Here is a 16,822-nt window from a genome sequence, read left to right as displayed (position 1 = left end):
TCAGGGCTTAAAATATGAGGCACAGCTCCAAAAGTCAGTATGTACATTTACACAGTTGACCTGAGATTAAATAACACTTTTATCTTATAATTCTCTGATTTTTCTCTTTTTATCCTGTTTCATAGTCGCTCTGCATCTGTAAAACAGCTCAGCACAACAACCAGTTTTTAACCATTTTAATATAAAACAATATTTTTAAGAGGTTTAATTTAGAAATTTGTATAAAACAGATTCATATTTACTTTTTATATCATTAACCTTACACTACATTTTAAAAAACATGCATTTTTTAAAAAAAATTCTTTTGTCAGAGATTGTGGTCTCTGGTGTTATCAGGACTCTTATTCAACATTTTAACACAGTATTTTCAGCTCTGTTAAACTGCCTCTTTGGGTCGAGGCTCATCAGAGAGGAAGCATCTCAAGGCCTGAGAAGGCGAGTCACTATATTTCATTAATTTATTAATAATTCTGTTCATCAGGCAGCTCATAGCTCCTATCTGTCACCGGTGTTTTGTGCTTTAAAGGCTGGGTCATTAAATGTAGTTTCAGATTCTTGCTTCCTTCAAAAACAACACTTTGAGGGCTTTGCTTGAGCTCCAGAAACTATAATTGAGGAGGGAAACCACCAAACCGTGCTGGACACTGGCCTTCCAGGACCGCAACTGAAGAATCCTGGTCTGGACTGAGCTTTTCTCAGGGTTGCCAGGTCTTTTCTTTTTTGGACTTGGGTGCTACAGAGCCATCATTAAGTGAGCAATTAGTAAAACTTAGTAATTCATCATTAAAATGATCTCTGTTTTTTAAGCATCGGGCCCAGTGAGGGTAGAAAATGGGGAAAAAAGAGTCTAGAGGCTGATAATTCCTTCATTTCCTCATATTTTCAAACATGCTTTCAGCTGGCTAAGTAAGAACTTCCCTAGAAAGCTCTCTGTATCCCAGTATTATTGTTTTTGGATCGTGTCTCTGTTGAACAATGAATCTGATCCCTCCTTCCTCCCTCTCTTTAAGCACGAAGCCAAACAGGGAGAGAGAGTGAGAGACAGGGAGTGAGAGAGAGACATATAGACCCACTGGGGCAGAAACTTGACCTTGACCGTGCCAAAACACAGCTGGACACAACAACAACAACAAAAAAAAACACACTGCTCCAGTAAAGCGATCGCTAAACTGATCCAGCCATAATTCACACTCCGTCCAGCAGAAGAAAACAGCAGTGCTGTTCCAGGCCTCGAGAAAGAAGCACAGAGCCGATGATATCAGTGTTTCTGTAAGATACGCTGCCAGAATAAGTGGACGTGTGTAATGGGGGTCTAATTGGCACAGCTTGCTGCTAAATACTCAGGATTATCATAATGTAACGTGTTGGTTGAAGATGACCATTTGTTTCAGTTGGACGTCTGGTTATTATCTTGGCTCGGCTTCCTGCGGTGCTGTAATAGGGCGGCAGTGGACGGGGTGCTTCCAAGCTTATCGTGCGAGTGTTTGTTGAAAGGCAGATGGGAGATCACTCTCGCAAAACAAAGAGGAGATTTGTCAATTGCGTAATGATCACAAACAGTAATGAATGGATTTCTGCTGCTCCGCAGGCACACTTTTGATTCCACTGACCTATTTCCTCATTTAACTGCGCGCTTACATCAGATTTTCATCGAGCTGCAAACTGTCCAGTACTGTTCTCTACCTTTTTTGGAGTATAATGGCATTCATTTATTCTAGTTTGTTCTTTGTTGTGTGAGAATAATAATAATAATAACAATAATAATGTAACATAATGTAATAATACAAGCTGAGTTCCAGAAAAGCTTGGACGGTGATTAGAAATTCCTGGAAGCAGAGATTAGTAAGTTCTGTTTGACCTGTATTACATTGAAAACAGTACAAAAACACAATATTTTATGTTTTATCTCATGAATTTTGGTGTTTTTTTTGTAAATATATGCTCATTCCAGTATAAATATGATGCCTAACACATTACAAAAAAGTTGGGATTACCACTGTGTTACATCACCTTTCCCTTCAAAAGCACTTAATAATCATTTGCAGGATGTTTCTTGGCGTTGACATGTTGAAATATGCATGGCTGACCCTGAAAATGACTCTGTTAAAAGGCAGCATGATGCTGCAAAATGTGTATAAACACCCATCAGGCATAACATTCTGACCACCTCCTTGTTTCTGCGCTCATTGTCCATTTTATCAGCTCCACTTACTATATAGGTGCACTTTGTAGTTCTACAGTTACAGACTGTAGTCCATCTGTTTCTCTGATACTTTGTGTCCACTCACTGTCCACTCTATTAGACACTCCTACCTTGTCAGTCCACCTTGTAGATGTAAAGTCAGAGACGATAGCTCATCTGCTGCTGCACAGTTTGTGTTGGTCATCCTCTAGTCTTTCATCAGTGGTCACAGGACACTGCCCACAGGACGCTGTTGGCTGGATATTTTTGGTTGGTGGACTATTCTCGGTCCAGCAGTGAAACTGAGGTGTTTAAAAACTCCAGCAGCACTGCTGTGTCTGATCCACTCAGACCAGCACAACACACACTAACACACCACCACCACATCAGTGTTACTGCAGTGCTGAGAATGATCCACCACCCAAATAGTACCTGCTCTGTGAGGGTCCATGGGGGTCCTGACCGCTGAAGAACAGGGTAAAAGGGGGCTAACAAAGTATCAGAGAAACAGATGGACTACAGTCTGTAACTGTAGAACTACAAAGTGCACCTATATAGTAAGTGGAGCTGATAAAATGGACAATGAGCGTAGAAACAAGGAGGTGGTCAGAATGTTACGCCTGATCAGTGTATCTTTCAGAAATAATAGTGCCTTCAAAGATGTGCAAGTTACCCACTAAATCCCCCCATAAACAACCTGAAATGTTAACTTGTCAAACTACAATGCACATTTCCATTGAGCATCAGTCCATTTCAGATGAGCATGAGCCCAGAGTAGTCGGCGGTGTTTCTGAATTCATGTGTTGACGTATGACTTCCACTGTGCAAAGAACAGTCTTAACTTGCATTTGTGGATGGAGTGATAGATGGTGGTGTGACATCCATCACAGAATGCCAGTTTTTAATGCAGTGTTGTCTGAGGGGTCGAAGGTCACAGGCATTCAGTTGTGGTTTTGGGTCTTGCTTTTTATGCACCGAGATTTCTCCGGATTACCTGGACATGTAATGGCATTTCTAAACAGCCCCTGTCCCAGCTTTTTTGGAACATGGTGCATGTGAAGTTAATAAGATAAAACACTAAATATCTTGTCTTTGTACTGCTTTTGTTCAAATACAAGTCATAGTAGATTTACAAATCACTGCTTTCTGTTTTTATTTGCATACTGACCCAACCTTTTTGGAACTGGGTTTGTATATTCCACTGCTGCTTTATCAGAAACTCTGACCTTGTAGGGCCACCTTGTTTGTGTACAATTAGACATTGTAAATGCACATGTTTTAGCCATCCCATATATTGGACCTGTAAGGTAAGTGTTTCCAATGAAGGTCAGTGAGTAGAAGTACAATGTCAGTGTTTCTAATAAAGTGGCCAGTGATTGAAAGCACAAGGTAGGTGTTTCTAATAAAGTGGCCAGTGAGTGGAAGTACAAGGTAGGTGTTTCTAATAAAGTGGCCAGTGAGTGCAAGTATAAGGAAGGTGTTTCTAATAAAGTGGCCACTGAGTGGAAATACAAGATAGCAGCCTCTGGTACTTAGGCGCAGGCTATTATTTGTCCTGTTAGCACTAGTGCACCAGTTTGAGCATTATGATACATTAATATTATGTGAAAATCCTGTTTTTCTTCCCTGTAATTAACTGCATATTAACTAAATATTAGTCAACAGACACATCCCACAAATCTGAACCATCTAAAACCTACAGAAATGAAGTCTATCTCTACTTCAGATGTAACTTTGAGTGATTCAGACCATTTTCGAGTTTCAGACATTGATAAACTGAGAGCAGTTTGACGGTTTACTTTTTGTGCAGTGAGGTCAGTAGAGCTGTGGGCCAAACGCTGCTGTTTATTTGGCCCTGGAGCTTCTGGAAACTTCCTCCTGCGCCGCTGTGTGGGATCCGCTGGGCGTTTGGACTTGCTGGGATTAGAGTGGGATTTGTGCGCAGTGAGCAGATCCCAGTGCAGTGCTTTAGACCTGTTTCTCCTGCAGGCTTGTTATTAACCCGCCATTCGTATCTCTCTCTGGGGTGCAGTGCGTTCCACCACTTCTATAAATACTGTAATGTATCGTTATGGATATGATGATAGAAACAGAACCACGGAAACATCGCTGTTTCCTTCGCTCGCTCTCTTTTTGCCTCTCTGCCTTTAACAGGGGTATAAAATGCATAAAAATATCATGATGCATTGATATAAGGTTTACAATTCAACTGCATTGAATTTAGGATTTTATAAAACTGACATTTCTAGTCTTAAAATCTGCAGCTGAGGCCCCTTTCAAAGCTGTAAAATACCCAGTGTTTACCTATGACCACCTCACAAAAAACCGAATTCAGTAGTAATTCCAAGTCACTGTGTATCTAGATGTTTTGAAAACATTTCAAAAATGTAGTTTGTTCCTGTCTGCATGAAAACTGTGTTTTTGGTCACTGAGGTTTTTGTAGATGCATTACAGAGTGGAGATTTCTGAGAACTGAGAAGAGTGCTCAGTGTTTTCGTGTGGACAGACAAAAATGCTGACATCACACTGTTAACTTGCATATATTTGCAGCTGTTTTAATTTACGGAGCATGCAGAGCTCTGTCTGAAATAGGTCTGATGACTGGGTTTCTGTGTGTTCAGCAATTCAAAAAGGATGATTTTAGAGTTGATAACATGTAACTGCGATGCAGAGGCGTCAGAGTGTAATGCACCCTGTTCTTCTAATGGGGCGACACCTCGACTGCAAATATTAAAAATACCAAAATGATTCTAAAGATATATGGTCATCATTAACCGAAGTCAGATTTGGAAAAATCCATAAAAAAGCTAGAAAAACACTTGATCAGGACTGTGTGCATGTTTCAGAGATGGTTGTGTAGCCATGGCAACATAAACAACCCCACAGAATGCGTTTTATTTCACTTTGTAAAGCTTTTATTTTCTGGCAGTAATCAGACTTTGAATCTGTGTGACAGATCCTCCGGGAGCGACTGGCGTTCGTTGGCGGTCGTGATTGTTTACCTCTGGATGAGCCGTGAAGCAGCGTGACGCTCTGTTCTTTTGTGCATGTGGGTCAGTTTAGGAGCTGATCTGTTCAGACTGATGATACAGATCACATTTAAAAGATAATCTGAACAGCCAAACAAAAGAATCGGATTTGGGCCACTTTTACCTGCTTACCAGCATCACAGGAGCCATCATGAAGCTTCACTGACTGACAGCTGGGCTCATCACCCAGAATGTGTTCGAGCCGTAAAAAGGGCGCGGTCACTTCTTTGGTTCGCGTCCTCGGATTCTTTAAACTTTGCTTTCAGACTTTTAACTGTTCTCTGACGCTGCAGCCTCGTTCTCCTACGGATTTCTTCTGCCATTTCTTTCGAACACAGAGGGATTTGGATGAGTCTCTTGTAATTTTTAGGAATGATGACGAATGTCGAGTTGGATTGACGTAAAAGGTGCATGAATTCCGATCTGGCTGTTCAGACTGAGTCACATTGCCGCAGGTCAAATTCGTCAGATTTCAGTGCCACATATGAAAACATCTCAAATCGGAATTGAAAAGGTCAGGTTGTATTCAGATTGTCACACTGACACACAGACACACACCTCTGTGTCACCTATAAAGAAACAGATCAGACTTTTACCTGCTGTGTGAACAAAGCCTCAGATTCTTTAAATATCCATGTCTTTGGTTAGATCTGCCTTTAGGTAGCATTAAACCCAGTGTGGCACAGTTAGCTTGACGCATTAGCATTATTGTTGCGGTGGTAATTTAAGAGCAAAAATGATGTACGTTTTTTGTTCATTGTTATATGACAAAAATGTAAAAGTTAATAAAAATAACTTTAATATACAGTGAAGTGTGACAAAGTTTTGTCCTGTTCACCAGTCCACTGTTGCTTGGCATCAAGAACGTTCTAAACAAACTACATTTCTTAGTGGAAGAATTTTTTATTGCGATTATTATTATTATTATTTTTATCTGAATATTTGTGTATTTTATCATGTTTTATGTTTTCGCCGTGTAAAAGCAATAAGACACTAGTCTAGTCTATTAGCGATTGCTGAATAACTCCGTACAGTTTGAGGTCAGTATGCGCTTGTTTAGGTATGCAGTTAGCACCATGCTAATTGGTGAGGAATAAGCTTACATTGCTTGTTAGCTACATTAGCCTCTAAAGAAGCAAACGTCAGACACTAAACATGTCTTGGCTGATCAGCCTTATTTTGGGGTGGGGGTTAATATTCTGCTGGACTGTCGCTTTAATGCTTCCTCAGTCTAAGCTCAATGAAGAGTGAGAGATGGAGGGAGAAAGGGAAGGAGAGAGGGACGTGACGTCGCCTGGTCATCGTCTGGGCCGTTTCGTTATCTGTCTCTGATGGATGTGATAGCAGTGTGTAATCAGCTGGCAGAGGAGGTGGGGCCAGTTCGGCACTGAGCCAGTTAGTACACCCACACATCACACCGTCCAATCGGATTGCACCAGGCCGCATGCTAATGAACTCAGGAGAAGAGCTTAGCCACAAAGAACCCAAAGAACCCTGCAGTGTCTTCCATATGGCTCCTCTTTGTTCTGTCACGACCTGTGCCAGCCTGTGCCACGAGAGAGAGCGAGAGAGGGAGGAGAGAGACAGAAGAGAGAGAGAGAGAGATTGAGAAAAGAGAAAGAGAGAGACGGAGACAGAGGGGGGAGAGAGAAAACAAGGAGCGATGGAGAGTGAGATAAGGGGGTATAGAAAGAGAGAAAAAAATTAAATAGTAATTGTGGCATGTGCAAAAGTTTGGATGCCTTTCCAGTTGGAAAGTCTCAAATCTTAATTAACTCATTAGGCCTTAATTAACTCGTTAGGCATTAATGAACTAATTAGGTCTAATTTCACTCATTAGGACTGATCAGGTCAAGAATTGTCATTAGGAATTATCAGCTGATGAGAATTCCAGAGCATAATAAATTCTTTGACTCTTCAAACCCTGTGCTAACTCTCAGCAACCACAGGCTCCTGTAAATCCTGGCTGAGGATCTGAAAATGAACCTAATTTATGCCCACAAAGCAGAAGAAGGCAATAAAAAGGCATCACATCATTTCCAGCTCACCACCACTTTCAAAATGTCATTAAGAAATGTCAGTGTGAACTGTGGAAGTCAAGGCGAGATCTGGAACACCGTCAAACTCTCAGATAGAACTGCTTGTGTGGCGTCTGGAACGGCAAAGCAAAACCCCCGTATGACAGCAGAGGACCTGCAGGAAGGTTTTACTGACACAGAAGTGGTTGTGCACCGTTGTGCTGTGAGGCATTGCTCACACAAACATGGTGTGCTTAGAGGAGCTACCAGAGGCTTACCTTACCCATGGCCTCATCACAAAAGTCTATGTGTGAAGAAAGAAAAACAGCATCTAGATAAGCAGGAGGCATTTTAGAAAGAAATGTTGTGGATTGATGCCACAGTTACCGAAAGAGATAAAAAAGAGCAGCATTTGATGAAAGGAACACCGTGCCAACTGTTAAGTGGGTGCATCTATTGTGCTTTGGGGTTGTGTGGCAGCCAGTGGCTCAAGAAATACCGCACAGATTAGTGAAAGAATGGATTCCACCAAATATCTGCACATTCTGTAAGCAAATGTGGCACGATCAGTCAAGAAATGGAGGTTAAAAGAGGTGTCTACAACAGGACAGTGATCCAAAAAATCCACCATGAATTACTTAATGAAACACAAGCTGAAGATTTTGGACTGGCCCTCACATTTTCCGGACTAGAACATCATTAAAAATGTGGGTAGATCTTAAAAATGCTGTGCATGCAAGACCCCCCAAGAATATCACAGAACTAGAAGCGTCCTGTGAAGAAGAGTGCGGGAAAGTTCCTAAAACAAGAGTAGAAAGACTCCTAACTGGTTACAAAAAGCACTCGCAAGCTGCCCAAGGGGGTATTACTAAGTGCTTAGTAGGGTGTCAAAACTTTTGCACATGCCACAATTTGACCAATGCCATGTTTTTTTAAGTTAATCAAACATAATGTAACTGTGCATTAATATTTCCTTCAAAAATCAACAAAATACGTAATTTGGCTGGGTTGCTCACAACATGTACACAGCTGTGTGTGTGTGTGTGTGAGTGTGTGTGTGTGTGTGTGTGTTTGTGTGTGTGTGTGTGTGTGTGTGTGTGTGTGTGTGTGTGTTTGTGTGTGTGTGTGTGTGTGTTTGGCCCTCTTTTCTCTGATGCACATAAATAATGCAGGGGTAACCAAGTCAATGTGACCATGCAAAATTCAGCACAAAGCATCTACTGTTACTGCTGCAGTAATAGCACTCGCGCAGCGTCTCGCAGGTCACTGCAATATCAATACTGAGCGATAGGCCGACACGCACACAGGCAAACATGCAGGTCCTCTGCTTTGGTGTAACGTCCATGACCAGGAGTACAAAGAGGTATTGTGAAAGAAATGAAAGGAGAGATAGAGATAGAGTGATAGAGAGAGCGAGAGACCGTGTTATCCATTCGGATCACTTGTGTTGCTTTCAGTCCTCCGCTGTTAAACAGGAATTCCACCAGTTTTTCAATTTTTCTGCATAATTCAGTCACTGAGATGTAAACCAAGTCATGCAGGTGAGGTTAAGAAGAGCCACCAACAAAAATCAAACCACCTTGGGAGCCACAACATTTTATGTCCATTTTACCATCTTAGCTGTAAACATGCCTCAGTATGTGCTGATTTACTAGCATAGACTAAAAATATAATATAAATGAAAACGCAGATTTACTTTGCTCTGCTTTAATCTTTAGCTCAGCTATAGCTGCTTTTCTCACATCTCCAGCAGGAAACTTTTCCTTAAAAGTAGAACAGTTTCTTGTAAAATGTCTCTTGACTTTTTTTCTGTGAGGCTGAAGTCGCTTCTCATTCACCAGCTTCTTGTTTGAGTTTTCCTGTTCTACCTTAAATGGTGCCTGGGGAGCCAGAATGCAACTGCTGCACCATTTAAGGTGGAACGGGACAATTCGAATGAGAAGCGACTTCATCTTTGAGAATTTTTAGTGTTCGTCAGTTTCTCATTGCAGATTAAACGTATCAGGAAACCAGCTGGAGTGATTATAAACACTAATCAGTCCATTCATCTCCAAATTATCGATGTTCATCTTAAATCTCTCTCTTTGCCGTTTCGTTAGCTACTAGCTAGGCGAGACTGTTGTCTGTGTTGCTATGGTGACCAGCAGTCTGCGCTGATCTTCAGGGTTAAAGGGTGAATTATCAGTTCTACATTAACTCCAGAGTTTAAGACCATTTATTGTTAAACTGTGTTGAACGATCAGCAGAGCTTTATTTTACTGTAAAGGAGGATTATTTTATTTTTACCTACTAATCTGATTCAGCTGTGGAGCCACAACAGGGACAGTAAAAGAGCTGCATGTTGCCGACCCCTGATCTAGGCAGTTGCTGTGGTATCTTCGGTGGTTGCTAGGGTGATTGATGTGGTGTTCCAGATGGTTGTTAGAGTGTGTTCAGGCAGTTGATGTGAAATCTTGCATGGTTGCTAGGGTTTTGCTGTGTGGTTGATATGGTATTACAGTGGGTTGCTAGAGCATCACTGGGCAGCTGTAGGTCATTGCTAGGTTGTCCATACGGTATTCCTTGGTGGTGGTTTTGGTATTTCAGGTGGTTGTTAGAATGTTGCTGGGTGGTTGCTATGGTATCTCTTGTGTTTGCTAGGTTATTGTTCGGTGGTTACTACATTATTTGTCATGGTTGCTAGGGAGTTGCTAGGTGGTTGCAATAGTTTTCCAGGTGATTGCTATGATATGACCATATTTGGGTGGCTGGGTGGGTGTTGGTAATATAGAGGTAAATCTGAAAAAAAATTGTTTTGTTTGGGTTCTGTTGGGTTCTGTTACAATGGTCTGCATTAATAAAAATCAACACTGTTATCTATAAACATGGACTACATTACATCACATAGCTGAAAACAGTAGCATCTTGAATCCGAAATTCATTGTCTGTACTTGAAATAAAGGATATTAATAGGGTGTTTGTCGCCCTTTTGCCCTTTTCGTACACGAGGTGCCAATTTAATCTTGTATAACTCGAGTTTAAAAGCTCTTAAAAATATTAAATGGGTGTTAAAATGTTTTATGTTGTTCTTTGTTCTGGAAATGAATGTAATCTTTTATACTAAAAATGCTTAAGCATTTATAAGGTATAATTTTGCTCAAATGCCCCATCTTAACCCATTCAATCTGGACTCGCTCAGAAGCGCCCTCTAGTGTTTGAGAAACACCAGAAGACTTATTCTGCTCTCGACAAATTCTCTGAAGAAACCACAAAGAAAAGAAGTGACATAAATAGAAGCAAAACAAGTTAGCATTGGTGTTGCTTTTCACCGCTGAAGACTGGAGCTCTTGACGAGTAAAGGGATGATGTTTGATGCTGAACTCATTTCTTCTAGACTGGTAAGGAGTGAAGAGGAAGTGGGAGGGAGTATGTGGAGTATGAATTCAACAGGTTGCATTATTTTTAAAAGCACAGTAACCAAAACAGCCTGTTTAATTAATAAAGAAAATGAATTCTGACTATTACTGATACATAAAAACACTCAAAAGTGGACATAAAAAGGAAATAAAACAGAAATGTAGGGTATGGGCTCTTTAAGGACGACGTTAAGTGGACGGTGATGTTGAGACAGTGTTGGAGAGGGAAAGCAGACTGACCACTCTTCATTATTTGGCACAAGCAGGACACCTTGATGTCAGCAGCCTAAACAATAGAAGGAAAACAAACACCTTTATATGACTCACCCACATACACAGGAGGAATGTCTTTGTTATCTGAACCTGTTGCGTGCACACTAAACACGGTAGGATGGCTTTGTGCGACACTCAAGGAGCAAAAACACTCCACGCTTCACACACCATTAAACACACTGGTTTACTGTACAGCGGTTCTTTCTCAGGACTCAGCTCGTACACATCCTGTCTCTCTTCCTCCTCCTCTCTCTCTCTCTATTTATTTATAAAGCTTTCATATCCCTCTGTGCACCACACTGACGCTCTTCTTCTGTCTACCATGAAAATGAAATATGTCATCTAAATATATACCTCGTATCTCCAAGAATGGTAACTTTACCAGAGAAGGAAAAACATTCTGAGCTTTGAATGTAAGTTAATGTAAACATTTCATTTTTAAGTAGATCTTTTGATCCATTTATCATGAATTTTTCACACAGTGTAAAGAGCTACTGCTACTTTCAAGTTTGGTCAAAAAAATGGAAATACAGGTTTTTTTTTCCCAACAGTGACGATATTGTTTTACTATGGTGCGGTAAAGTTTGTGAACCCTTAACAATTCTTTGAATTTCTACATAAATTTGGTCAGATCGTAACAATAAAGAAAAAACAGTAAAACAAGTAACACAAACAAGTATATAGTTTTCCATTCATTGATTGAACAAAGTGGTCCAACATGAAATGTCTTTGTTTGCAAAAGTATGTGAACCTTTGCTTTCAGTAACTGGTGTGACCCACCTGAGCAGCAATGACTTAACATTGTTGCTAAGATATAATTTGGGAATTTTTATTCGGCCTCTGGATGGATGTGTCAGATTTAAGTCAGTTTCTGGCAGCATTTTTTTTGAGCTGGGCTCGGATTTGGACAGTGCCATGGGTCAGATCGGGTCAGCTTTTAGCCGAATTTTGTCAGATTGTATTTGGGTTCCACCCAACACCCTAGCAACCACCTGGAATGCCATAGCCTCTACCTAGCAATACTATAGGAACAACTAGCTGGAATACCATAAAAACTACATAGGAACACCATAGCAACCATCTAGCAACGAAATGGAATACTATATCAACTGCTTGGCAACACCCTTGCAACCACCTAGGTTACCATAGCAACACCCTAGCAACCACCTGGACCACCATATCAACCATTAAACAGCTGCCTGAGAAACCACAGTAACCACCTACCAACACCCTAGCAACTGACTGCAATAGCATAAAAAACAACTAGCAGCATCTGGAATGCCATAGCAACTGTCTCACAATCCCCTGGCAACCAACTGGAACACCATAGCAACCATCTAGTAACACCCTAGCAACCACCTAAAATACCATACCAACAGGTTAGCAACACACATGCAACCACCTGGGACACCATATCAAACACCTAGCAGCTGCCTGAGAAACCACAGCAACCACCTACCAACACCCTAGCAACTGTCTGCAATAGCATAAAAAACAACTGGCAACACGTGGAAAACCACAGCAGCTGTCTAGCAATCCCCTGGCAACCAACTGGAACACCATAGCAACGATCTGGCAATACTGGGGGATTGCGTTCACAGTGCACTCTCTGCATTTTCTTCATGAAATGCCCTTTTCAGTATATCCTTTTCGTCTTTTTCTCTCTGACCCTCTGTAGAAGCTGTTCTGCTGTGTAAGATTTTTCCTCGAAGTAATCAGCCTGGAATCACAGCCCTCTTCATAATCACACTCACTAATGTGTGTGTGTGATAGCATCACCAGCTCCACCCTCCTGTTTACTGATCTCTGCGTGTGTTTGGACCATTCAGATGACGGACGCACGCTCAGACCTGCTTTCCCTTCAGACACACACACAAAAACACACACTTCCCTTAAATGACGTCCAGCTCTTGGACATTTAACTACTCAAACGGAGTCAAACGGAACAGCGTTGTGTAGCTGCACTGGGTATTATATATTGGGCTATTATAACTTTAATACCTGTTTGTATCAGGTTTTTTTTCTAAACAAGTACTCAATTCACAGATTAAACCTTAGAGGCGCAGAGTTGTTGCTGTTTAAATTACATAAGTTTAGAAATGTAACTAAATAATTCTAGAATTAATTGCGTAGTTAGTTAAATAATGAATTTAATGAATACTTACATCTAATTTAAATTCCATATCGACAGGTTTGAGTCTTGCTTTCTAGATTTAAAGCACCTCATGGATCTGACTTGTAACTCATTCACTCACATTTAACAGGCTGGTGATTCTCCACAAGAGGGCGCTACTAGCACTCAACTAACTTGGTTTCTCATAAGAGTGGCGCTTCACATCAGTGACACTATGTGGCCTTGTTTCTGTTTGCTTTGATGTGGAAAAATGGTAACTTCTCACACAGCAGTAACTTTTCATCAAACATCAGATTATAATAAAATATCTTCTTAGAAACCTAGACTGTTCTAAAATGTTTATCTGTATTATTTGCCAGTAAAAACACTTAAAATAAATGTAAAGCGAAACATAATTCACTTTCAGTAATGGGATTAATATGTGTGTTGTTGTTTATGTATATTTATTCTGATGTTGGTGATTTTTGGAACAAATAAATTTTATCTGCCCAAAAAAAATACTTTACAGATAATTTTCTCATGCTTACAGCACTTTTTGCACAGTGGTGTAATTAAAAGAAGAGCTGCTTCTGTTCAGTATGAACTGAAGGCAGGTGATATAAATCAGAGCCTTGGAAACTTAATGGCATAAGAATGTAAAGAGTCCACTTTCTCACCACAGCCTTTTTGGTGTGTGTTTGCAGGCCGAGCGATGAGAGACACCCTACAGTGACCGCCGATGGATACGTGGACAACCTGGCCGCTGCCGTCGAAACCATACTGAAACATCGTGGCTAATAGATCCCAATTCTGGTGCTGGACCTGCTGAGGAATCACAGCACAGTTCACATTCTGAGCCTGGACTAGAACTGACCGTAGATTAGGGACGCACATTTTATTTGTACATTTGTATCGCTATTGGCCTGATATACAGAAAGCCACAATATGCAAATAAGCCCTCTAACCAATCATAATATTCAGTTGCATGCTGTGGCTGTCTCGTCCAATCACAAAGTGCTTCCACGCTCAAGACCGAGAACATTACTGGCACACTTCATTCAGACCTACAGCCACTTTAACCAGGATTTTATCAGGATGCACACATTATTTTTTGCCTTTGAAGTCCTGTTATACAACATAGGACATCCTCAGCATGAATGGCTGACAGGCTCATTTCTTAATCATACTGTTCAAAGGTTTCCAGTCACTGTTTTCAATAATATAAAGCCAGTTTGGTTGCAGACAAGAGTATAAAATGGTTCTAATATTATTCTAATAGTAATTAGGTAGTAATTCAGTGACAAGTAAGTACTGTAAATATATTATTACAGTTTACATTTTGATGTCTAGTTTATAACATTTAGATCTACACTGTATAATTGATATTATTGAAGCAGTTATTAACACAAGTGATTTCAGACTTTGAACAGTAGTTTACACCCCACTGACCTTTTTCTTTTGTGAAGAATTGACTCTAGAAAGTGAAGAATTGACTCTAAGAAACAAAAACACAACAGAAAAGTCCTGCTTTGTCAGCTAGGCTGTACTGTTTTTGAGCAATAGCACCGTGCATGAAGGGCAGATTTTTGCCACTTCCTCAGAAAAACTAAATATTGTGATATCATAGCAACCACTTGGAAAGCCACAGCAACCACCTAGCAATCCCCTAGAAACCTTGAGAAAATAATGTAGTAACCACCTAGAAATACTCTAGCAACCAGCTGTAATAAAATAGCAGCCACCTGGAATACCATATCAACCACTTAGCAACACCCTAGCAACCACCTGGAATACCATAGCTACCAAGCAGTACCCTAGGAACAACAATAGCAACCAACTAACAACCATCTAGCAACTACCCAGCAACCAGCTGTAATATCATAGCAAGCACCTTCCAACACCCTAGCAACCACCTGGAATACCATATCAATCACTTAGCAACACACTAGCAACCACCTGGAATACCATAGCTACCAAGTAGTACCCTAGGAACAACCTAGCAACTAACTAACAACCATCTAGCAACTACCTAGCAACCAGTTGTAATATCATAGCAAGCACCATCCAACACCCTAGCAACCACCTGGAATACCATATCAATCACTTAGCAACACACTAGCAACCACCTGGAATACCATAGCTACCAAGCAGTACCCTAGGAACAACCTAGCAACCAACTAACAACCATCTAGCAGCTACCCAGCAACCAGTTGTAATATCATAGCAACCGCCTTGCAACACTTTAGCAACCACCTGGAATACCATAGCTACCAACAACCTAGCAACTAACTAACAACCATCTAGCAACTACCTAGCAACCAGTTGTAATAACATAGCAAGCACCTTCCAACACCATAGCACCATCTGCAATAGCATAGAAACCAACTAGCAACACCTTTGCAACCACCTTGCATTGTTTTTGCAGTAGCAGCCCTTCGTGCATTGAGTGATTCACCACTAGAATCATACAAATACACTCTGGTGACGTTTTCCACTCATGAAAACTGAAAACTCGACTTTAAAACAACAGAAGCTGCTACATTACTCAGCTTTCCGGGTGATGTTTCAGCTTCTGTCCATGCTTGGGGCCTCCGGGTGCTTTCCTGGGAATTGTATAGGTACATTGCTGCATCAGTCTTACCGGGATTTCGACTGTGGTTTATGTTCACATTTAGACTCTTCCTGTTTAACCACTGCGTAAAAGAGCATGTCTGAAAGCGGCTGCAGTTTCAGATGAGCTTAGTTCTACACAAAACGTGAAGAATGTCTGTTTTTTGTCAAAGTACTGCTGTTCTTAATCGTGTCACATCAGTGAGTTATTAATATCGCTGCTGATGAAACTGAACTGTATCTTTGAACTGGATCTTTGTTGAAGAACTTTAATGAACTTTCATGTTAATGTATTTAGATTTGTTAGATTAGTCATTTCGGGTCATTTCTATTGGCCCATTCATCACGACAGGTTCACTCAATGTAAAGGGGGCTGGGATTTTACAAGGCTCTCAGAAAAAGGGGGAAAAACTGATACGACAGTGACGATATACTGAAAGCCGTATCACCAGTTCACATTTTAGTGTCTCCCTGCAGTAATAGACCTCACCTCTCTCAGATAACCAGGTGATTATTAAGCTCTTCATAAGTTGTGTTGGGTGTATTAGAGAAGGAAAAACACAAAAATGTGCTGGGAACATGTAACGTCCACTCACCGTCCACTTTATTAGAAACCCCCATTTGGCAGCTCCACTATAGTTGAGCAGGAAAACCACAAAGCCTCTAGAGCAGGTATAGAACACTGACCTCATTATTTTCTCAGAATGCATCTGCAGCAGTTTTCCTGTATAAAGTCTGATCAGAAAGTTTCTTTTTGTCTGTGTGTTCATTATTTTAACAACCAGCCCTGGAAGGACTGTTTAAAGCAGCATTTTTCGACCTGATCCTCTATATGTTGTATACTGTGCCTAGAAAAGAACAACACTTGAGGAGCCAGCTGGCAGTTGCTACAGCAGCTCCCCATCAGCTTTGGAAGAAAAGGAAGTGCAGAAGTGTGGGAGCATTACAAAAAAAGAAGTTTATTCAAGTGTGCTGTTAGTGTACTTCCTTAAAACTAAAAAATAAGTGAGTATGCTTTCAGTATACTTTTATGTACTTATCAGAGATATACTAAACAAAATTATACTTGGCTTATACTTACTGTATTCAGCCTGCACTTGTACTTAATCTTTTGATTGAGATGTACTTAAGAAAAGTATACGTAAAACGTATAAAGTAACAGTGTATAAAGTAACAGGGCAGTACGATGACACACTGAGTAG

General features: G+C 40.7%; 1 protein-coding gene across 1 annotated transcript in view; it reads left to right on the top strand.

Moving 5' to 3' along the window:
• The window catches only part of LOC118808987 (phospholysine phosphohistidine inorganic pyrophosphate phosphatase), a 63,673-nt gene extending 47,302 nt beyond the window's left edge, over positions 1-16,371 (top strand). The window contains exon 7 of the mRNA XM_036571872.1: positions 13,715-16,371. Coding sequence (XP_036427765.1) covers positions 13,715-13,808 — 94 coding nt within the window. The 3' untranslated portion in view covers positions 13,809-16,371. The remainder of the gene's footprint in view (positions 1-13,714) is intronic.
• Positions 16,372-16,822: the final 451 nt, after the last annotated feature.

This window comes from Colossoma macropomum, unplaced genomic scaffold, assembly GCF_904425465.1.
Source record: "Colossoma macropomum unplaced genomic scaffold, Colossoma_macropomum, whole genome shotgun sequence".
Taxonomy (NCBI): Eukaryota; Metazoa; Chordata; class Actinopteri; order Characiformes; family Serrasalmidae; genus Colossoma; species Colossoma macropomum.
This window is presented reverse-complemented; position numbering and strand designations above follow the sequence as displayed.